A 23,924-nucleotide genomic window follows, 5' to 3' on the forward strand; every position below is an offset into this window, starting at 1 on the left:
TTGTGCAGATGTTCCTTTTTTTTTTTTTTTTTTTGACAAACTCAGTAAATTCGTTGTTTTTTTTTTGTTTTTTGTTTTTTCCCTCTCAGTTTGCGATGTAGAAGGGGAGCTCCATGCTTCAGCCTGCTACCCGTCGTCCTGCACCAGTGACATGCTCCTCAGCTACAAACCCCCAGATCTGCAGTACAGCATGGAGCAGGCTGGGGTCTAGCACAGGTATGTGTACTAAGTAATAGAAAAAATATATATTTATTGTGAGTCGTGCTGCTGTTGAACCTTTCAAAATGAAACTGGCACCAAAAGCTTCCAGTCTTTTGAACAGCAGTCCTATTTTACACCTTTGTCCCTGGCTGCTCTAGCCTTCGTTATTTCTTATTTCCACTGATTCAAACCCTTTAAACCAGCGGTGTCAAACTCAATTTCACCGAGGGCCACTTCAGCATATTGGGCCCCTTCAACGGGCCACATTGATGGTACAAATCAGGAGGGCATCCCTGCTAAAACACCCCAGACAAAAGGTTGACTTCCCTCATTCAGAGGCTTATAATGAGTCAATGGTCCAGGTGTGTTAGAGAAGGAATCCACCTAAAGCTGCAGATGGTAGCTCTGGAAAACTAGACTTGGGCACCATTAGCATAAATGTATAAAAATATAATGTTAAAAATAAATTAAACACCACCTCATATTGTTAAATAACTGATTTTATGTATTGAAGTTTTAAATATTACTTTTGAGTTTCCATGGATGTAAAATTACTGCTCAGTTTAAAAATTACAATATTTAAATCAGTGTTTAAAGGTAAGCAAACAAATAATAAAAACAAGTCACATGGGCAGACATTATAGACTTTACGCAAAGATTTAGTCTCAGAGGCAACTGAAATCAATTAATTTAAAAATCCTTTCTGAATATCATTTCAAAGTCTCTGAACTAAATGCGTCTTTCTGACCGGGAGCTGACAGCGTGTTGAAGAGTTATGGACCGGACGCTGTGGAGCGTCTGGTTAGGAAGCGCATTACAAACCTTTGGTTGAAATGTAGTTTGTAGTCAATTCGTGCTCTAAACCTATTTTAAGTCAATCATCAGACGTGCTCAAACATATGTATGTCTTTGAGCATATATATATGCTCAAAGACATATATATATATATATATATATATATATATATATATATATAAGATCCTGTGGGACTTCCAGATCCAGACAGACATATATATGACATATATATGTTTGAGCACGGTGCATGTGTCAAACATGGTGTAATGCATGTTTGACACATGTGCATTACGCCATAGAACTGCCAATTGGTAATTGAAGTAAAGTAGCTTTGATTTCAAAGAAGCCGACATTGAAGTCGATTGGCAAATGAACCATCATGAAAGAGGAAGGCTCTTGTTGTCTCACTGCACCCCAAGAGATGCATAACCTACAAAAAAACGTTTCTGTCTGGTTTTGAACCAGAGACCTTTTGCGTGTAAAGCAAACGTGATAACCACTAAACTACAGGAACTGAACTTCTCTGCTTTGTTTCAGTTTGAGGTTCCAAAGTTGATGATGTGAGATGCAAAGCATGAAAATTTCAACTGAGGTTTGCACTCAGATGCCTGGATTCAGAGTACAGACCATGACACCACAGAACCCTTGTTGACCTTTAGTAAACACCTGTGATGAGTAGAACATACTAAATCTGTTTCTGTCTGGTTTCGAACCAGAGACCTTTTGCATGTAAAGCAAATGTGATAACCACTACACTACAGAAACTCATGCTCTTTGGAGTGTTCCTGGTAGATGATCCACATTTTGTTAGAGACTAACGTCAACGATGGGCATGGAACAATGTCAAATACTTACAGATCCTCTCAGAGAGCACAGTAACTTGGTGAACAAACTGTCAGACTTATACTTGTGCCTAATTTCACATTACAGTCCATAAACTAAGCCTGGGATCAAAAAAATGTATTGAAAATGTCATTAGCAGATACAAATGGTTCTGCAGAGACTTGGCTAAATGGCTAAAAAATAAAATCAATACTTACAAATAAAAAATGGTTCAAAAATAAAATTAACACATTAAAATAAAAAATATCTCTGAAATACAATCAACACTTGAAAATTAAAAATGGTTCAAAAATAATATCAACACTTCAAAATACAAAATCTCTGGAAAATAAAATATTATGTATGTTGTTTTGAAAAACATTAGAATATAAGCACTTTTATCAAATCTTCATTATGGTAAGATCATGTAAGTTCTTCTTAAATCCATGGAAACTCAACAGTTTGTAAGGTAGGTGAGTTAGCTCAGCAGGTTAGAGCACAGTGCTGGTAATGCTGAGGTCATCGGTTCAAACCCCACATGGGGCAATTCATGTGTAAGGTCCTTCAGACAATCAACACTTCAAAATAAATAAGGGTTCAAAAATAAAATCAACACTTCAAAAATAAATAAGGGTTCAAAAATAAAATCAACACTTCAAAATAAATAAGCATTCAAAAATAAAATCAACACTTTACAATTAAAAATGGTTCAAAAATAAAATCAACACTTTACAATAAAAAAAATGGTTCAAAAATAAAATCAACAGTTCAAAATGTATAATAGTAACTGTTTCTGTCTGTTCAGTCCATAAACTAAGCCTGGGATACAAAAAATGTATTGAAGATGTCATTAGCAGAGACAAATAGTTCTACAGAGTCAACAAGCGGCGTTCTGGAGGACAGTGACACTAATTTAAGTGAAGTTGCTCAATTTAATTTATTAAAAGTTATTGGGGTGGTTTTTGTCACTACGAGTAAATGTAGATACATGTATCTGCTTAATTTGTGATGGTATCTGGATTCACGGTGAATATTAACTAAACCACATAAAATGCGGCTAAATAGCCGATGTTAATATAATTGTAATTTCACGGATAAAAATAGTACATGACCGATTTATTTAATGTTGTCGGTCAAGATAACAGATAACAAAAAAAGTCTAGCGCGACCTGCCACCCTGACACCAACTCACACACATCTTTATTCAGTCTTACTTGTAAATCGATTTTTCTTTTCTTGGACGTTTTGATGTTAGCTTGTCGATGTCTCAGTTTTATTCGCTGGGAAAAATCAATAAGCAGCTTGAGGTGACTCTGCTGCTCTCTAGTGGCGAGAAGCCGTAATGGTAGCTGGTAACAATCGGAATGCATTGTGGGAGATGTAGTTTGTAGTCAATTCGTGCTCAAAACCTATTTTAAATCAATCATGGGCCTATAAAATGCTGGGGGGGCCACATAAAATGACATGGCGGGCCACATGTGGCCCGCGGGCATTGAGTTTGACACATGTGCTTTAAACGTTTCAGTTTTTGTCTCGTTAGTGTGGGCTTCTCACACTAATGTAGCAGACAATTGTGGAGTCAAAAGAAAACCAACAAGCTTTTCAAATCAATCTCAGTTGTTTTGATCCTTAAGTACATTTTCTGAAAAGAAAAAAAAAAAAAAAAAACACCTTTTGCTGCAGCTACAACTGACTGTGCGTGTAGTTCATGGTAGAGTTAGCCTCAAGTCTTTCACAGCTTCTTTTTTTTTTTTTTTTTTTTTACAACTTTGACCAGCTTCCCTGTCACTGCAGAAGAAAGGCATCTCCACAGTATGATGATGTCACCTCTGTGTTTCACCATGGCGACAGGGACAAAAGTTGAACTTTTCTCTCATTTGACCAGAGAATCTTCTTCCATAGTTGGTTTTGCTTTTTAGATGATAGTGAACATAGCAAAATTTGATTTCTAACAACTTTCAATTTGCCATACAGGTTACATATTGAGATTATATCTGGCTACTAGCCATATTTACTCTGACTTCTAGAGGCATGGAATCTACGGGTATCGGAGTAAACGGGGCTGAAGATGAATACATCAGCTTTTATCAGGGGTTACAAACTAAAAACTGTTTCCTTTTTTCTGCCTCATATTAAATATCCAAATAAAACACCACAGGAGTTTGATTGTAACGTATAAAACAGAGTTTTTGAGCTGGAGTGAATTATCAGTGCAGCTCTTTATTATTCCTGTCAAAGCTCCATGATTTCAGCTGCACATGTTTCCTCCAGTTTATGGTGGGATTTTGAATGACAGTTTCTGTCTTTTGTCCCTCTGTCTTCCCGTAGGAGCCCCGTGTGCGTGGTCCATATCAGCCACCCTGAGTTGTTGACTTGAGTTGAGCAGCATCACGCCAAACCACCGCTGTCTGTCCAAGCAGGGGGCGCTCTGTGTCCATCTGTCTGTTTCCATCTGTCCCTTCGGAGGGAGGGAGTGGGCGGGTTGGGCCAGAGGTGGGGTCCTTGGGGTTCAAAGGTCAAAGTGCCAGCATTTTCTACACAGACATCCAGCATTGTTCTGTTGCAGGTCGTCTCCTCTTCTCACCTCTCATCTTGGGTAGCTGGAGGTCTCGCTCTCTCCCCCACCCCCCGGCCCCTTCCCTTTCGACTCGCCGACCTCACCCCCCTCCTCCGATCGGCGACCCGGCCCGCTTCAAGCCCACCTGCAGCTCTGACCCAAACCTCCGTTCTTCCTTCACCTCCCCCCAGCGTCCTCCTCCTGCCCCCGGCAACTGTAACGGCATACATTCATTACGTGCCTGACTGGCCAGTGCATTTACACAGCGACACAATCAAACACACACACACACACACTGCTGCCACAAACCCAAAGTATTCCCATTCGGAGCGAGTGTGTGTGTTCACGTGCGTATGAGTGAGGCGAGGGCAACGGGGAGCATCGGGGTTGAAACCTTAGCAACCGAAGGCCCCTTTCAGGTGTTTTAGGCCGGGCTCTGAACGGGCACCAAAACCCGCTCCATCCAGCAGGCGGAGCGCTTTGACATCGCACAGGACAAACCAGCTCTGTTCTTCTTTGTTTTCAGGCATTTGTTTTTTTTTTTTTTTTTTATTATTATTATTATTTTAAGACTCATTTTACAGTTAATGTAGGCATTATGGTCAATATGGTTACTCTCATGTTTTTCTGTAAAAGATGTTTATTATATGAATTATTATTATTATTATTATTATTATTATTATTATTATTATTATTAAAGGAGAATAGTTATGTGTTGCGAGGAGGACAACAATGTTCTTTGACTTAATTCTGCACTTTCGGTTCATGCTGTCCCTCTGGGCTTCCTGTCCTCTCCTTCATGCTTCACCTGCTTTTTCCCCCCCCTCACCCCTCTCCTCTTCCCCACCTTCTCCATCTCTGATGCCCCCCCTCTTCCCCCTCCACCTCTACGTTCTCATCTTCCTCTCCTACCACGTCAGTGACCGTGTATTGCATTGTGGGTAGTTTTACCAGACATTTCCTCCTTTCCTTGTACAGTGATGCCATGTATAGAACGCTATTACAGTTTCTGTATCAAATCATATTTTTTCTTCCATTTTTTTGATGTTGTTGGGGAAGCTTTTATTTTTTATTTTTATTGGTATTGTTTATTGTTTGTATTTTTGGAGTCTTTTAATATGTTTTCCTTTCTGTTTTTATTTTTTTCTTTTCTTTTCTTTGCTTTATGAATTCTTGAGATTTCTAGCCAAAAGAGGACAGAGAAGAGGGCTCCGCTCTTTCTGTCGTAAAAAACGATTGTTATTATTTTAATATTATTATATTGAGACACTTGAATAAGAGAAGAGCAATTATTTTGTGTTGCTTTTTAAGGTATCATTTCAATCAATGTTGTTGTGACTGTCATTCTAGTTGATGTTGGGCCTGTTTTCTGTTACCGGGGTCGTCGTGGCGGGCTATACAGGGTCAGGCTTGGGGCTTTGTCTGGGTTGGTTTGGGTGCTACAGAGACACTTGGGAAAAATAAAATAAAAAAAAAGACAAATAAACAAGGGAATAACTTGTAAAATAGCTGACATATCATCCTAAACATCCCAAGCCTGGAGACAGATAAACCCACTTCTCCCCACCGCCCCCTTCCTGCTGTGATCCTCCCACCATCCTCGACTACATTGACTTCTGACAAGATGGCGCCTTATGGACTCGGCCCTTCTTTCTGAGCTAACTTTGCTACAACCACGGAGGAAAACTACAGCTTCAGTTACCCGTCTGTATTTTTTATTTTTTTCCTTTTATTCATGTTACTTGGTTCCTGCACCGGTTTGTTCAGCCCTAAACCAGAAGCGAGGACGGGAGGTGAGAGCTGCGTCTCGTGAACCATTAAAGGTTCCTGTCGTTGGAGGACGCCAGCGAACTGCGAAAGGGAATCGTTTCAGGAGTCATCTGAAGTCTTCTACAGTAAATCCAAGATTGTATTCAGACACGACTCTGAAGTTCGGTCAAATTCAGGCTACAGCACATTGGGGACCATCATCATTGAATGAAGCCTTCGCCATTATCCTTTACTTTTTTGTGTGTGTGTGTGTGTGTGTGTCTGAGCTCACTCTGTCCTCCCAATATATTGAACATAGAAACAAAGTTTGACCATCAAAGAGACTGCTTTAGAGAAAACAAATCTCCACTCATGTTTGTACAGGTCAGATATCCTAGTAACTGGCTGCACGGTCGACATACTGTATGCTATAAACGCCTGAGAGAGCTGCTTCTGTCCAATCGGCTTGTTTTTAACCAAAGCTCGCCCAAACGGACCCATTGTGATTGGTTTGTCCTCTAAAACTAAGGGAGGGCTCTCATCTCATAGGAGCTCTGCCATTACAGATTCAGTGTTCACTTCAGCTCTCGTTTCTCTTTCACGTCTGTCCTCGTTTTTTTTTTTTTTTCTTCCTCTGTTTACACCAAGCCAAAGGAGGTCTGGAAGAGAAAAGGAGCGTTTTATCTGAATACTGGAGCACAGTTCTGAAAGCATGGCAGCAAAAGAATCCGACCAGGAACTTCACATCTTCTGTAATGTTGTGACTGGCCTGTGTTGTGTGTGTGCGTGTGTGTGTGTGCGTGTGTGTGTGTGTGTGTGTGGAGGTGGGAGCAGATGCATGGCAGAAGGGACCACTTATGGGAATTTAAAAGACCGCAGAGAGTTATGAAGCAAGCTGCCTCGCATAGACACATTCAGCCTGATCAGACTGACCATTGTTCTCTCCACCTCTGCTTTTTTTTTTTTTTTTTTTTTTTTTTTTTAACCCTGTCGACGCCGACTGTCGTCCTTTCTCTCCATCCCTGCAAGCCGACTCTCTCTGCTCCTCCCCTTTTCCTTAGATTCATTTGTTTTTCTATCGGTTCATTTTATGATTTTTTTTCCCTGTTGTCTTTGTTTCTGTTCATTTCTGTTGGGTACAAAAATACTAAAGTGCAACAACAATGGTTCAAAAGAATATCAACCAAACTGAGATGAATAAATAAATATATATAAATAAATAATTTAAAAGTGTTGATGTGTGTGGGGTATGTTTTTTTTATCTTGCTTGCAGTCTCATCGTTTGCAGCTTATAAAAACGTAGTGTCTAGCCTGTCAGTCCCCAAGTGTCCAATATTATTTTAATTGCATTGAGACCACATGTATCCAAGCAACCAAACTGAGATTAATTTTTATAAATAACTAAAACAGACAAGCAGGCAGGATTTCCCATGGCTTTCCTTCACTAATAGTTCTCTTCCTCCTACTAAACGGCCTTGCACCAAAATACAGTAAGGATCTGTTGTATCAACCTTCCAGATTGCTCAGGTTTTGGTCTGTTCTGCATCCCCAGAACCAAACATGGAAAGGCAGTATTCAGTTTTTATGCTCCACTAATCTGGAACAAACTTCCATAAAACTGCAAAACAGCTGAAACACTGAGTTCCTTTAAATCAAGGCGAAAAACCCACCTGCTTAGAGTTGCTTTTGATTCATAATAAATGGAACATTGATCTATATATTGTTCTTGATGGTTAAGTTTCGCTCTCGTTTCACCAGAGCAGTGTCTTTCACATGTTTTTTGTCTCCCAACATGGTTTATGGCCAATTTTAAATGAGGCTTCTTACAGCTTTTCTTTTACCACTCTTTCATGTAACCCAGATTTGCGACTCATACTTGTTCTGTTGGCAGATTCTTTCATCCGAACTGTGGATTTTTGCATCTCCTCCAGAGTTAACAAGGTCCTCTTACCTCCTTTTGTCATTCCAGATGGTCGTCATGTTTTGGTAAGTTTGCAGCTCTTCTATAGTCGTTCCATTCAGATGATGGACTGAACTAAAGCTTGGGTTTTTTACCTAGCTCTTCTTTGAACTTCTCCACAACTTTCTCCCTGACCTGCTGGGTTTCTTGGTCTTTTTGATGCTTTTCTCTCTCTCTCTCTCTCTCTCTCTCTCTCTCTCTCTCTCTCTCTCTCTCTCTCTCTCTCTCTCTCTCTCTCTCTCTCTCTCTACTGCTCTCTGACATTCTTTGCAAAACATCTGAATTTTAACAGATCATATTAAGCACAAGTGGAGTCTCTTTCTCTGCAGCTTCTGGAGGCATTTTAGCTTGGATGTGCAATTAAGCACCACACTTTTCAGCTCTGTCACATGAAATCACAATAAACTTTTGCACCTTGAGAAAAGGTGCAAAGCTTAATGTGCAGCTCTGTCACATAAAATCACATTAAACTTTCATTTGCATTTTGAGAAAATGTGAAAAACCAGTCTCCATTGAATACTTTTGAATGGTTTCTCCTATAAGCCACAGCTTTTTGCTTGTGCAGCGTTGCTCTGCATGCTGCTGCTCTGGTCTGTACAGCTGCACTGCAGAGGCTTTTCAGTCTGAATTAGCTGAGCTCAGACCAGGTGAATCATGTTCTGTACAAGTGTCCATCATGGCGTTACCACAATATCCAGCCGGTGTACGTTTGGTGCGATGAGTTATAAGATTTATGGGAAACCTTCTGAGCTGACAGCTTAGTCTCCACACCAAATATTTTTTTGACAGTTTCAAACTGATCCTGTGCATGAAGCTTATTTCTCTCACCTCCCCATCCTCCTCCACACCAGCTGTTGTCCCTCTCTCACATCTTCCCATCCTTCCTCTCTCTGTATATCCCTTGCTCGTTTTTCCTTCCGTCTGCTTCCTGTTTCCCAGTTCCCTCTCTCCTCTCCACCTCAGAGTGGCGACAGCACAACTGCCTGCATCAGCCAGTGAAAGCTGCTGCTGGAGGTTGCCGTATCTTGCAGAGAGCCAAGTGTGTGTGTGTGTATGTGTGTGTAATAGTATGAGCGTACGCAGATGGGAGAGCAAGTGAGTCAGGAAGGGCTGCTTCTCATCCCTCTGCTGTCAGCACCATATTTCCCTCTGCCTCCTCTCCTTCTTCTCTGACATGGAGCTCCGGTGGACTGAATCCAGACGGGATCTGCACCAACGGATGAGGTAGTAACGTCTGTTTCTTGCACAAGGCGGGTTTTGTGTGTGTGTGTGTGTGTGTGTGTGTGTGTGTGTGCATCCTGACTGTTTGTGTCTCAGTGTGTTTGTGTGTGCAGGGCTGAACTGATGTTTATATCCCTCCTCTACCCCCCGACTGTCAGCTGAAAGCATTAAGCGTCCTTACCCACAGCGCAGAGCTGTCAGCTCCTGTCTTGCACTCGTATTAGTGGATTATTCCTGGTGATTACTGTATTGATTATGCAGATTATGTGTGCATCTTTAACAGCTCAGTTTCTGCTATTACTCCTACGGATCACATGACCCCCACACAGCAAGCCAGCTCTGGAGACCGCTAGCTCTGCCCCCTTTTACTGTAGATATGTGTGTGTGTATTGATCCAAGCTGGCATGGGGATGTTTGGTTTCGCAGTGATGGAGGAGTACCCTGCAGATCAAAGCTACAAAGGCAGTGAATTATTGAACAGAGCCATGTCACTATGAGGACAGACCTGTGTTGGCTTTGCTGTTGCCTTTAATGCATTGTGATCTTATTGTTGGAAGGTGTGTTTGTTCTTTGAGGCATGTTTCCTATCAGGACCTATTTGCCTGTTAGAGATTTAGCCAGTTCTATACCCAAACCCTCATCTTAATGTGTAGCACACTGCAAAGATATTAATAACTCTTAAACTTTACCACATTTTGTCATGTTACAGTTACGGCTGAAGTGATTAATCGGGTTAATCGTGGTGAATCGATCATTGAAATAATCGCCTACTAATTTAGTAATCAATTAATTGTTAATTGGAGTAAATAGACTCTTAATAAAGGCTATGTAGTGAAATAACAACACACTCAGAGTTGAAATTAAGCCAAAATGTACAAAGAATAAACATATTTTGCACTTAACGTAATATAAAAAAATGCCTTTCTTATATGTTCTATACAAAACTTCTCAACTAACATAATTTTAGTTTCACCTGGTTCAAATTCTGTAAAGAAAAAAAAAAGAATCTAAGCACCTTTTGCTATCCAGTTATTAATGGGTTGATCTAAAACAAAATCATCAGATCAGCCCTACACCATATTGATGTAATTCAAGTCAAGCAGTACATCAAGTATTAATGTAAGTCAAGCAGAATGGGCTGAGCTTTTCGCATGTTTCTTTTTAGGTGCAGATGCATCCTTTGCTGAAAGTGATGCAGCGATAAAGGAACAGTATAACTGCACTTTATGGAAATGCAGTGTTACTTTCTAATTTAAAAAAAGAATATGTATATATTTTTCATTTACATGTTTTAATCTATTTTTAATGTATAAAAAATGCTTAAGCGGTTAAATGAAAAATCTGCAAAATAAGCCAATTTTTTAAACGGACTAAGTTATTAATTGTCAGAATAACTGACATAATATTTTTATTACTAAAATAATCTTTAATTGCAGCCCTAATTGCAACCACAATTGTGAAGTGGAACGAAAACAAAGCATACTTTGAGAATTAGTATTATTATTATTTTTTTACAAATAAAAATCTGAAAATTGCCGTTTCCATTTGTACTCAAAGCCCTTTGCTTGGATCCCAAAGTGTAACTCATGTAACATTTGTCCGTACGCTGTTGTGATTTGATTTATATGAGTTGCTTTCCTCACTCTTAAGAGTAATGTAAATCCTTGTCTAAGCAGGTAGATGCATTTGAGTGTGTGGCGGTTCGGCCAGGATGGAGAGTGTGTGGCTGAGGACATGGACATCAGGGTCCGCCGTTGTGTTCTTCAATACACTGGCCTTGTCCTGGACAGGTAGCACACACTCCAACACAAATGCTTTAAACTGCACACGGGCAAAATCATGAATCCTGTTAAAAATCACAGTCCTTCTGTGCAGTGAGAATGCTGACGGTCAGAAAAAGAGAATGGGTTTTATTAACGTTTTGATGACCTAGTTTGGGCCAAGCTTTAGGTGTTGAACAAAAGACCTAACATTGGACACTTTGGTATCCATAAAAATTCCCAGTCAGCTCAAGTGTTCATAGTTCATCTAAAAGCTCCTCTTAGAAAATAATGAGTGTGTAATGAAACAATATTGGTATCTTTTACTACTGTTTAACACAGGTCCAAATTACCCTTTAATGTTTTAGGAGTCTAAAGCTTTAATATTTTCCATTGACTATATTTGGTTCTGCTCTAATATTTTGTTGTGTTGTACCTCAGGTGCTATTGAACCCGCTCTTAAAATTGATGGACGGCAGCAAGCGGCTGTGACACTTCAGGAGAACATGACACACAGGTTCAACTGCCAATCAGACGGCTGGGATCCCCGAGCGCCCCCGTTACTGACCTGGTACCTCAACGGAGAACAGCAGAAGGAGCCGTCGCCAAACCGAGGCCGTCTGGTGATGACGTCACAGAAGGATTCTGAGGTCTTGAGGCCGGGGACCAATCACAACAGTACCTTCTCTCTGCGGGCCAGAAAGTGGGACAAGGAGCTGGTGTGTGTCGCATCGAACCCCAGGACAGGACAAAGCTACAATGCAACGGTCACTCTCAACGTCCAATGTGGGTCTGGGTTAAATATGTCACGGACTAAAAGTCTGTTTCAGTTGACATTCTCAAGCCGTTCCTCTGCTCTGTGCCCCAGTCCAGCCAGAAATCCTCAGGGTCAACGCCCACTACAGTGAAACCTCGGACCCCGGCCTCTCCCTGGTCCTGTTCGCCTTGGTGCGCTCTAACCCTCCTGCCACCATCACCTTCGTAGACCAGTCGGGCCAGCTGGTGGCCAACACCTCGGACTTCCTCATCCTGGATTCACGGAGCTATCCGTGGCTGACCAATCACACGCTGAGGGTCACGCTGAGCAGTCTGTCAGGGAACTTAACGGTGAATGCCTCCAACAGTGTGGGAATGGCTCAGAGCAACCTCACACTGGCAGGTTAGTGATTGTTTCCATGAAAGGAAAGAATTTGGTCCATTCATTTTTGTTGCATTTCTAACGCCACACTTAAAAATGTCTCATCTGTGCCAGCAGCGTGTGATTTAAGATGTGATTCTTTCATAAATAACCAAATGATTATTTGGGGTGCATCCTTTCTACAAATGTCTTCATCCATACAAAAAAATTGCCTCAAAATTTTATTATTTATATACATTTATATAAGAACATGAAAGCAGGTATTCCGGTTCCCAAATGGGACCTTAGGCAAATCCTCTGGTAATTCAATAATAATTTCTGACCCAGTCTGGCAGAACTCATTGTTTCAAATATTATATATACCTTGAATTTCTTGATAAAGTCGCTGAATGTAACTGCACAATGATACTACTGCTGTGATAAAGTCCATTTAGCCATGTTGAGAGCCGCTGTTTTTGGCAGTTCGTAAAATCCTTTAACTTAGTGTAATTGTAGAAAACCCCAGGTTTCAGATTACGTGTGTGTGTTCCCTTAGGCAGCACAATACGAGCTCTTCATAAGGCTTCCAGAATCAGGTGCAACAGCATGATGATGTAGAAAATCATCTCATCTGATCATTTAAGCTTCCCTAAATGTACTAAAATATGTCTTCATTCTGGGATAACTTAAACTCTCATTATTTGTTTTAGATCCTTCTGACACTAATTGTGCTGAAACAATTTTTTCTTAGCTGGTAGACAGTCGCTGCATTGCAAAACGTTCTCTAAAACTTTCCTTTAAGTTCCTCTCCTCTGCCCTCCAGAGTTCCTGCAGTCTCGTGTCGAGGTTCCCATGCTGGGTATCGTGACTGGAGGAGCCATGGCCTTCATGGCCCTCCTCATCCTCAGTCTCATTGTCCTCTGCCTTATGCAAAAAAACAAGAGCAAGATTATTGGTGAGAATAATGTGTGCCTGCGTATTCTTTTGAGCAGGAAAATGTTTGTGGCGTGGAGCTTTGTCATGCATTTTCTCTTGTGTTTTGTTAAAGATGAACCAGTGGAGATTCTGATGACCAAGAAAAGGTAAAAAAAAAATTAATAAAAATCAAAACAGAGACTGAAATAATTTATTAATATCTACTTTTTTTTTTTATTTCTAGATGTATTAATATAATCAATATACTGAATTAGCAAAAACAAACCTCCAACACAAAGTCAGTCTGGTGACTTTAGTTCATGTTTCTTCACCTAGAATTGTAAATGTTGATAATTTTAAAGAGCTTACTCTATATTTATAAAATTTTGTCCTGATTCGTTCAACATAATTTCACTTTTCACACACATTGCACATACTTCATAGGGACATGTGTATTAAAGTCTGTTCTATATGATAAATATACTTAATGCCCAGCATTATTTATAATAAAATGTAACTGCAGCCTCACTAGTCTCCTTGTGCTACACTAAGGATATCTGGCCTTTCACTCTGTAGTTTGGCTCACCTTTATGCCACGTCATGTCTTCCTCCATTAGCTCAATGGAAGGGAACACTGATGAAAGCATATTTTTTCTGCTCTTAAGAAAAGTACGTCCACCCAGGAGATCAATAACAACCTCTGATCCAAGTTTGACACCTCTCTGTGTTATCCCCGCAGTGAATCAGCAAGCCTGAAGACGGACAGAGCAGATAAGACCAACATTCCCAGAGAGAACATGTCTCTGCCTTCCAACATGCAGCTGCATGACCTCAGCACTCTGAGGAAAGGTAAGAGCTTCCTCCAGCGCGAGAATGTTCAAACATATTTTGCAGAGGCACATTTGGCTAGAGGTTATAAGTTATTATTGTCTGTATTGTTACACCTTCCTGGGAAGGAAGAGAGGTTTAAATAGGTATAAATAGGTTCAGAGTGACTCTACCTAAGGAATAATGTATAACTGCAAAGACAAATATTGGTTGTAAGACGTTTTACATTTTTACTGAAAAGGAAACAAAGCATGTGTCGCAGTTATTTATCAGATTGAGTTGATCCCAATGATATACATTGAAATTTGTGGAGATATGATTAATTTTTCATTATACTGCACACGTTAGTTCAACTCATGAAATTCTGTGTGTGACTTAGATCACACACAGATGCATTTTAGATAACCTAACTTTTACATAACTAAAAGCACAATGAATATAAAAAATTACTTTCTTCCTAGTGGACTAGCCAGTTAGCACACTTTAGTACACACTTAAACACTGACAGAACTCCATACAGCTTTCCCACTTTTAAGTGTTTGTACATGTATTTCATAGATCAGCATGATATGAAGGTAAAAGTTTGAATGTTATCCGTAGCTATAACTGTAATATAATGCACAGTACAGTGCAAAAGAAACAAAATTCACTGTTTTTTACATGAAATCATTTCTTCAAACTGTTAATGCATGTTTTTGTTTCTCTGCATGCTCTTCTTATAGCTCGAGAAGCCGCCCAGCAGAACAGTGTGGGAGAGCAGAAGAAAGAGGAAGAGGAGGAGGAAGATCTGTCTTTAGCCTACGCAGCAAGAGGTCAACGAAATGCCCTCTGAACCTCTGCTGCTTTTTCAACTATTTATACCTCGAGTCGTGGCTTATTTATGTTTTTCTTTCTGTCTTTTTTTTCTGTGGTTCTTCCAGGTTTTGCCAGGTATCCGATGGTGGGCTACATCTATAAGGTGAACAGCACAAGCAGCGAGGAAATCTGGCTCTGATGGACATTTCAGTTCAACTCCGACTGTTTGTTGCATGCATAGCTACATCTAAGAATGCAGCTGTTTGGGAAGAAACCCAGAGCTGCACCGATCAGCGAGTCAAGCACCGTTCAGTCACCTTCAAGCCGGAAACAAAGTTCAGAGACCACCTCGATTTTTGAGACTATTCTCCAAATCTGTAAAACATACCTGTGAATGTTTGTCATCCAGTAAATCAGGTACTCAGGCGTCTGTGCTGCTGTTGTCTCATCAAGGTGAAGCTGTCATATGATTTTCTGTAAACACTTTCTCATGATGTTCTTTCTTGTCGCATTGATGGGATGCATTTTATGTTCTCTGCTGAAACCAGAATGTTTATTTGGACAAATATAACCTGAATATGATGGTGAAGATTTAAATAGAACCGTTTATGGACTTGCCACATGTCCCGCCCTGTATATTTGTATGCATATGTGTATAAAAATGGAAAAAGTCTAATAAAGGTATTATTGAGATTGTATCAAAGTAAATGATGAACATGCTGTGCTTTTACTGTGTAATCACCAGGGGGCGCTATGACGTGGTGTAAAAGACAACTGGGTTGTGCACAGTAAGAGGAATGTAAATTCTTCTAACAGCCTATTAGCAGAAAGTGTCAGTTTTGTTTGGTAAAATGAAACGATCCACTTTGTTTTTCTAACACAGGTGCAAGAGAGGATGATATTGATGAATGTGTGTGTGGTGGGAGGAGTGAGTGTGCATGAGTCTGTGTGTGTTTAGAAAGACACACTGTGTGTGTGCGTGTACGTGTGTGTATGTGCCAGGTGTTAGCTCTTGGGTCACAGGTTGCTGTGGGTTTTTTTTTTACAAACAGGAAGCAGAATTATGTTGTGGGAGCATACATTTGCTCTCTTTATGTGTCTGTTAGAGCTCCTGTGTTGAACAGGGGAGGCAGAATGAAGAGGGAAACATTCCCAAAATGCAGGGGATTAAAATATTCATATAAACTGCATGACTGTGTTAGCAAGTTAGTATCTTTTTTTTTTTACTTTGTCAGGTTGTTAAAAATAATAATTATAATTGTGGAGGATAAAACAAGTACTTGCAAGACTTAGTTTTATTGTACCTCATAAATATAAACCTGAAATTCATTTCTGAATGAATTATCAATACCTTAATGATTTTTGCTGTTGATTTTATTCAAATAAACAGCAACAGCCAGAACAATCTGCTAAACAGTGCACATATTATTGGCCACAAAACCGTTTCCAGAGTTTCATGTGCTGAATTTGATGGTAAAATGCATGCAGACATGATGGAGTGTTTCTGATATAATCAACAAAGCCTGATGAAGCTGACAAACCAATCACAGTGACTTCCTTCTCCCTCTCAGACAGGCAGACGGAGACGTTCTGACTTCAGGCAGAAACTTAATCCTTCAGCAGAGTTCCAAAACTTCTTTAGATTAAGGTTTGTATTTTTGTTTTAATTTGTGTCAGAATTACATTTTATACTCATCTCATGTTTTGAGTACTTCTGTTTAAACTCCAAAAGTGTGTTGATTTATTACTTCTATTAAATTATCTTTGTCTAAACTCAGCTAACTCTAAAGTAAAGTAAGGCCTGGAACTGTGGATCAATTGAAATATTAATCTGGTGACAGTAACAATAAATTGTTTATCTTCTGTTAGTCGTTATGTTAAGTAAAATAAGATGGTCGACGAGAGTGAGAAAATGGCAGCTTTCCGGGTTTCTGTAGTACGCTCGCTGATGCCTCTGTGTTTCCTTCTGTCTTCAGAAAAGCAGCCAGCAGGTACAACACAATGAAATATCAGCTGCTGCTTCTTTCTCTTCTGGCCGGTATGTTTTTCTTATTATTTTTGCTCTTAATGAACCAAAATATCCTGTAACATGGTGTATCAGAGTAAGGAGTTCTGAGCATAGTTTTACTGTAGTCTGTCTCAAGTGTTTTGTTGCCATTCATCTAAAATTAGTAAGGCACTTTGACAAAGTTAAGGTCAGAATTATTCATGTCATAAAGTATTTTTTCTTCAATCAACAATTTTGTTCTTGATAGAAACTCTCAAGATGATAAAACAATGTATGTAAAGTGGTATTATAAAGCGATATATTTTGCCTGTATACATTACACATCACTCCAATTCAGAAATAAAAATTAGTCTTAAACCTGTTGTAATAAAACTGGCTGTACATGTAGACTCAAAGTCGAGTAGATAATATTTTAACAGTCTTATATCATTTGATATACTCATGCTTTATCTTATTATTGATGTTCAGCACTTTGTTTCAGCTCTGGCTGGTGTTAAAGCGCTTTCTAAATAAAATTCATGATGATGATGATGTTTATCACATTAAATAAGGTTTTAAAATAATTATATTACTCACTCAAAGACAATAATGACAACAAAAAAACACAAGATAGGTGTGTGGAAAAGGAGTTGGAGTCTTCATCTGTTTTTACAGCCAAATGATGAACGTCCCCATTTTGATCATATCTTCTTCCCTTTTGTATCCTTTAACAAATCATTTTCACATTCCTATTTAGTATATTATTTTATTATACTATGTACTCTGTAGCATAGTCTGTGTGGGCGACTGTGGCTCTGTGGGAAGAGTAGTTGTCCTGTGATTGGAAGGTTGTAGTTTTCAATTCCAGCTTCCTCTTGCCTCATGTCAATGTGCCCTTGGGCAAGGCACTTAACCCCAATTTGCCTACCGATCTGTGTATTGGTAGGTATGAATGTATGAGCATTTGTGAATGTGTGAATGGGTGAATGTGACTCTAGTGTAAAGCGCTTTGAGTGGTCAAAATGATCGGAAAAAGCGCAATATAAGTTCAGTCAATTTACCATTTAGCTATACGTAGTATGGCACTAGATATGTGGAAAAGATGTCATAAAAATATTCAAAACTTTTTAATTACAATAAAAATTTTCCAAGATGTTTTAAGACACCCTATTCCCATTGCTTTAAGTCCAGTGTCACCCAGCACACTTTGAAAATCTAATTTTACTCAACCAAAATAACTCTGAGTAACTCTCCCTGCTGGTAAATGTAATTGACTGAAGTTATAAAACTGTTTCCTCACATTAAACTGAAGCAATTATAGGATCGTACCTTAAATAATTTTTTGTTAAAGTAAATGTGACTAAATGTCTTCATGGTGAGCAAGTTATGACATGCTGATGAGGTCAACTGACCATCAAAAGTTGCATGTTTTATCAAGTATGATTCCAGTATATTTAGGTTTTGGCATGTTTAACAATTGCCAGAAGTGTTAAATTAAAAGTGCTGGCGGGAAATTGATATATAAATTTTTTTTACATCAAAAATGAAAAACATTTAGTGAGTCTCCAAAGATATACCAAAAATATAATATGATTACCTTTTTGCATAAATCATTGTGGATTTGAAACTAGCAAGGAATTTTGTAGGTTTGCATTACTGAAAGATTGGCATAGAATTTCCAAAACCTTAACGGGAATGCGTTGATTTTTATTTTCTGTGCATAAAAACAAAACACTCAAATATATCAAGATTTGAAGCTCTCATATTTTTAAAAATATACATATACATATAGCCAAGTTAAATACATCAATTAAATTTAAATTTGGTTGCACTCAGATCTGCTTTTAAATAAATAAAAAAATAAAAAAAACTTTGGATATTTTATGGTTCTGCTTACTATGAAATCAAAAAGGAAACAAAAAGTATGGTTATTAAAAGTGAAATGCTTTGCATTGTATGTAATGTTTTCAATTTTTAGAAGATTTCAATGAGTCAATTTGTTGAGTCCCTAGAAGACTCAACAATAAAAAATAAATACAATGGATGAAAAAAAAAAAAAAAATAATAATAATAGTCACCGTTAGCTAAAAAGAGACAATGTACAGCACAAACATAGTTATCACAATTTGATGTGATGTACCAGATTATGGCACAAGCTAATTTACATATGAAGTCCTTTAAAGATTGTCCTTTCAAAATTTTACCTATCTTATCCTCTACACAATTCATTTCATTCTGACAGTTTTGTTGATCTCTTACTCACTTATATTTAAACCATTTAATCCATACGCTGTACACCTAAGATATTGAAGTTTTACTGTGCAGTATGTCGCTCTAATTAGGAATTCATTCTTGCACCAGAAAGACCAAGGTTCTTATCATGTCCTTAAATAATTTAAATATTGGATCCTAAGAAAAACTTGATCAGGTATCTAATTGTTATATGAACTTAGATGGCTTTGGTTTTGAATTCTTGTTTATGTTTTTCAAAATTTTTGTATTAGGATATAGTTTGTTAGTTTCTTTCAATAATTTTTGTTTTTGTTTGTCTTATTTTCCTTCAGCATTTAGCAATAATGTGGCTGGTAAGAACACTATTATACCTAAAAATGCACATTTTTTTTTTATTTCATGTCCATCTAAAAATAATTTCTACAATTACCTCAAGGCACAGGCTTGTGTTTGACTAAATGTTTCTCTTTTTGTTTTACAGAAAAGAAAATAGAAGTGGCTGAGACTTCAGATGGAATCAAGCTGTCTTGCAACGGCAACATGTCTGGAAATGAAATGAAGGGCAAAGAGTTGACTCTGATGTACCGTGATAATTACACTGGAGAATACGAGTGTACGGATGGAACAAAAATCTTTGTAAAATTTCGGAGTAAGTTCTATTGGAAACATTTTGTTTTTTTGTTTAGTACACTATCATGAAATGAAAGTGCTTTTTTTAAATTAAACCATGAAATTTTAATATACATGAAACTTACATTTTGTCATGCTTAGGATATCTGTGAAGACACCAATATCTAAGAATATTTTTGTTTATTTTCAGCGTGCGACAACTGTGTAGAGCTTGACACCTCCTCCATCGTGGGCCTGGCAGTAGGAGACGTGGTGGCTACAATTGTGGTTGGAGTGGCCGTCTATCTGATTGCTTCTCAGGGTCGGCCTGGTCAAGTTAAAGCCACCAAGAAAAGTAAAAGTCTACTTGTCTGTCTTTTATCTTCCATCTGTCGTATAACAAATGCACTACTTAAAACCATTTTTTGTGTTTCCTGAGGGTAATTTCCATTAAATATAAGTAGTAACTTTTATTTAATAATGTAAAAAAAAAACATTAAACATTAACTAACAAAGTTTTTATGACATTTTGTTCTATTGTGGCTAAATTCTGACTTAAGCACATTTTCATGTACATATCTCTAGATGTACCACTTATAACACTTTTGCAATTGTGGCTGATGGGCTAAATCATAGACTTTTTGTTTTTGTTTACCTTTCTGAACATGAAACTCTTGATTGAATAAAACATTAACATAAAAAAATATTTTGACATTTGATGGGCATTAGTGAGTCCCCTGAACATCATTGTTGAATCGATGTAGTCTCCATAACAGACATGTGAAAGTAAGACGCCAGCATTTATGCAAACTGTCGAACAGTCTAAAGAACAGTTAACATCCACGCACAGATTCACGTAACTAACAATTTATACTAATATGTATCCACAAAGTATTGAGTCCACTGTGTTAGAACTTTAATTTTAATCAAGTTAGACATTGTTTGTACTGTTTTATCATCATTATGATTTCCTCCTCAGGGTCTGATAAGCAGAATCTGATTCGTAATGAAACGCCGAATGACCCCAGCTACCAGGTGAGCTGATTAATAAACATTTATGAAAGGGCTTACTTTTTCTTCAAAATATTACTTTTTTCAGGTGCTTTGGTGAATTTTTCAGAACATTTAGTACAAACTGCAAAACCTAGTTGATAACCGGAAAATGTTTGTCGCTTGCTCAAAATGGATATTACATTCCTGAAAAGTATTCGTGTCAATGAAAGGAAATCAGGAAATGAAAAGTCAGACACCATGTTTCTGAACACGATTGGCAAATGTCAATATTATGACATTTCACCTCGCAAAACAATACCTGAAGTGCTCCGTACAGAGCCATAGATTATTTGCACATCTATTTGAAATCAAGCATTAATGTATTTTGTGAGTTAACTGAATACAAGACGCTGAATTGATGCTTCGCATTTTTACAGCATATACTCTAGATAGTAACAGAAACATTGAGATTGCAGGAACTCAATCATCCCAAATGAGTTCCTTCGCAGGGCGTCAGTGCTCTGCTTCAGAGATGGGGTGATGTGAACTGCTGCTCCTCCACTTTGAGAGCAGATTTTGGCATCTAGTTCGGATGCCTGCACATTGTCTCGGTGATGATGAAGTGTTTAAGGTACATCCCACTGGGATGACATAGGAAGGACCAGTACATGCTGGAGGGACTGTTTCTCTGCTGGAAAGTGCAAAAACAGTAGAAAAATGTATGGAGACAATTGATGGATGTGCAAAAAACATGCAATTTCTTAGAATGAATGACAAACTGCTTCTGTGATGAGCACAAATGACTAAATGCTGTAGAGGTTGAGCTAACAGCTATGAAAACTGCACTTCTGATTAGAGAAATGCCCCAAAGCACATGAAAAAAACCCTGTAATTATCTTGCCTGTCATTGATCTTGCTGTCCCCAAATTCACCATGGCCATTACTGTTTCAGCCACTGAAATACAAGAGAGGAAGAGATGAATATGATGTACTCAACAGAAAGTAGAACGGAGGTCCGTTCTCGACTGCAAGCAAACTTCTACTGGAGAAAACATCCAGCCCAGCTTCCTGAGTCTCCATCAGGACAGTGTGATGTGTGTACAGCCTCTTGTGTCCTCAGCTGATGTAATTTGCTGTATTTGGCATTGTCTTTGAAAACAATTTATATTTGTCATTTATGATGATTTGAACATAGGTCTCTTTCTGGGCCCTTGGATGAACTCAGTATGTCAGCCAATGTAAAATATTTAGTTCCATGTTGATTTTTGTAACTGATGAAAAACTTCTTAAGTTACGTTCATGTTTCAAAGATTAAAAAAAAGTTGGTAAATAGTAACATTTTAAATTAGGTAAATATTTGTTGCTGGTCAAATAAAGTGTACAATTATTGCTTTGTTTTAAACATAGTTCAGTTGTTTATTATTAGACTGCAAGTTTTAAACAGGCTCATTTAAGTTACATTATCTATTCTTGTTTTATTGCATGTTTTACAGTGCTTTGTCTTTTTCACATTTTTGTTTCCTCATGAAAGATCAACAAAAATAATACATGATTGTGGAAGGAAAATTATTGATGTTTTTCAAAATATTTTCACAAATAAAAATGTGTATTTGTATTCAGTCTTGTTGAGTCTGTACTTTGTAGAACTATCTTATCCTGGGGTTTTAGGTGCAAGTGTATTTCAGTATGTCTCCACCAGCTAGAAAATACATTTATTGCCCATTTTTTGGAAAATCACTCAAGTTTTGTCAGATTCAATACAAACCATCTGTGGACTTTAACATTGCTCTTTATTTACTTCTATATAAACTCTGAGCTGCTTTAAGGACTCTTTAAAAAAAAAAAAAAAAAATCATCCCCACAGATTGATGCTGTCGCCACCTGTAGGGATGGCCAGGGTGATGTGCAGAATTAGTTTTCTGTCACACAGTGTTTTGCATGTGGATAACAAAGTTAAGTTTTGGCCTTGTCATGGGGGGTGGTGTTCTTTTCCATTTTCCATAACAGTTCCTGTCATAGATAACAGTTCTTACATCTTTGTGTAGATCATTGTAGCTTTTTCAGTTAATGTTATTCTCTCACTGCCTGTCAGTTTAGGTGGTTTGTCTTGACGTGGAAGGTTTACTGATGGGCTGAAATCGTCCAGTTCTTGGTTGATGGATTGAAAATGTTCTTTACAATTGTCACAGCTTGTTGTTTTATTGAGACTTTTCCAAAACTTTATCCCTGATCTGCCTTCTTCCCAATCCCACCACCACCAAGGACATTTCTTCATTGTAAATTGAAGAAACAAACTGCAAATTGTTGAGTCTATTCCTTTTGTCTACATATATAGTGTATGAAACCATATTTTTTCAAACTGTGAACATTTTAGTGTTTCTCTGAAATGTTCTTTGTGTCCTCATGGAGACTCTTCTAATTTATAATAATTTTCTTCTAACTTTGATCAAATGTGGAAAAAGTGGCGAGTCACGACAGGTCTTTCCTTTTGAACACTTTTGCTCTCAACCAATAAAGACTCTTAATGAGTGATGTTCAAATTGATGATAATTGAATTTTTCAAACTTCTAAATGCTTTCCACCCTTGTCCAGTCAGTTGAAAGTTGTTCACATTTTTAAGACACCATGATCACTTGTGTATTTTAAACAGCTTTAAGACACATGGTTCAGTGCTAGGGCAGGTGCACCATATACGTTAGGTTAAAGACCTCAACATAGTTTTCAACGGTTCGAATCTTGGCCCTGGGCTATTTATTGCATGCCTTCCCCTTCTTCCTGTGAATAAAAGTTTCTAGAGCCACAAAAACATTTTTATGAAAAAAAATAAATGGCATCCAATCAGAAAGCCTTGTTTAGGTTTTGGGTTTACATTTAGAGAAATAAGGAAGATATACAACACGTATTGATAGAAGAGCAATAGTAAATGTTAATAAGCAGACTGTGCTGCCACAGCAAGGACAGGAAACTGAGGAGAGGACGTTACCAACTAGCTGATTTCAGAAGAAGCTTCTGAAAAAGATAAATGAACATCATTACAGGGTTAGTTCAATAGTCTGGCAGCAGGAACCAGAGTCTATAAGGAGGATAAAATAAAGCATGTTAGCTTCCAGCCTGGTAACAAACGCATCTTTTTTTCTTTATAATTTAACCGGAAGTGAGAGACGGCTTTATACAGCTGAGCTGAGTAAACCAAACCCTGATCATCCCCCACACACACTCATACTGAACCAACTTCTACCTGAAAGCACGCACACACACACACACGCACACGCACACACATGCATACATATACTTTGAACACGAGAGTCTACACTGGTGCGCGGATGTTCTCTCACACAGGCAGATGAGCAGATGTAGGTCTGTGTGTGGGAGCGGTTAGACTT

General features: G+C 38.3%; 3 protein-coding genes and 1 non-coding gene across 6 annotated transcripts in view; 3 read left to right on the top strand and 1 right to left on the bottom strand.

Moving 5' to 3' along the window:
* The window catches only part of sik3 (SIK family kinase 3), a 50,397-nt gene extending 43,040 nt beyond the window's left edge, over nucleotides 1-7,357 (top strand). For all 3 annotated transcript variants that reach the window (XM_088011766.1, XM_088011764.1, XM_088011765.1), the window contains 2 exons: nucleotides 90-216; nucleotides 4,147-7,357. In XM_088011766.1, the coding sequence (XP_087867892.1) occupies nucleotides 90-211 (122 nt within the window). In that variant the 3' untranslated portion in view covers nucleotides 212-216; nucleotides 4,147-7,357. The remainder of the gene's footprint in view (nucleotides 1-89; nucleotides 217-4,146) is intronic.
* trnav-uac (transfer RNA valine (anticodon UAC)) lies at nucleotides 1,689-1,761 on the bottom strand. Its single transcript has one exon. It is a non-coding gene; the product is annotated as a tRNA-Val (tRNA).
* A 3,650-nt stretch (nucleotides 7,358-11,007) lies between the features above and the next one.
* tmem25 (transmembrane protein 25) lies at nucleotides 11,008-15,428 on the top strand. Its single transcript, XM_014980774.2, has 8 exons — nucleotides 11,008-11,095; nucleotides 11,507-11,851; nucleotides 11,934-12,224; nucleotides 13,006-13,137; nucleotides 13,231-13,264; nucleotides 13,837-13,946; nucleotides 14,648-14,737; nucleotides 14,846-15,428. Exons 1-8 carry the CDS (start codon nucleotides 11,017-11,019, stop codon nucleotides 14,917-14,919), a joined length of 1,155 nt encoding a protein of 384 aa, XP_014836260.2. The 5' UTR covers nucleotides 11,008-11,016; the 3' UTR covers nucleotides 14,920-15,428.
* A 434-nt stretch (nucleotides 15,429-15,862) lies between these two features.
* Nucleotides 15,863-22,156, top strand: LOC106914158 (T-cell surface glycoprotein CD3 delta chain). Its single transcript, XM_088011767.1, has 8 exons — nucleotides 15,863-15,925; nucleotides 16,292-16,368; nucleotides 16,697-16,758; nucleotides 19,272-19,292; nucleotides 19,421-19,588; nucleotides 19,760-19,903; nucleotides 20,528-20,583; nucleotides 21,494-22,156. The coding sequence occupies exons 3-8, from the start codon at nucleotides 16,722-16,724 to the stop codon at nucleotides 21,545-21,547; spliced, it is 480 nt and encodes a 159-aa protein (XP_087867893.1). The 5' UTR covers nucleotides 15,863-15,925; nucleotides 16,292-16,368; nucleotides 16,697-16,721; the 3' UTR covers nucleotides 21,548-22,156.
* The last annotated feature ends 1,768 nt before the right edge of the window (nucleotides 22,157-23,924 follow it).

This window comes from Poecilia mexicana, unplaced genomic scaffold, assembly GCF_051168715.1.
Source record: "Poecilia mexicana isolate PSO_F unplaced genomic scaffold, ASM5116871v1 scaffold_13, whole genome shotgun sequence".
Classification (NCBI taxonomy): Eukaryota; Metazoa; Chordata; class Actinopteri; order Cyprinodontiformes; family Poeciliidae; genus Poecilia; species Poecilia mexicana.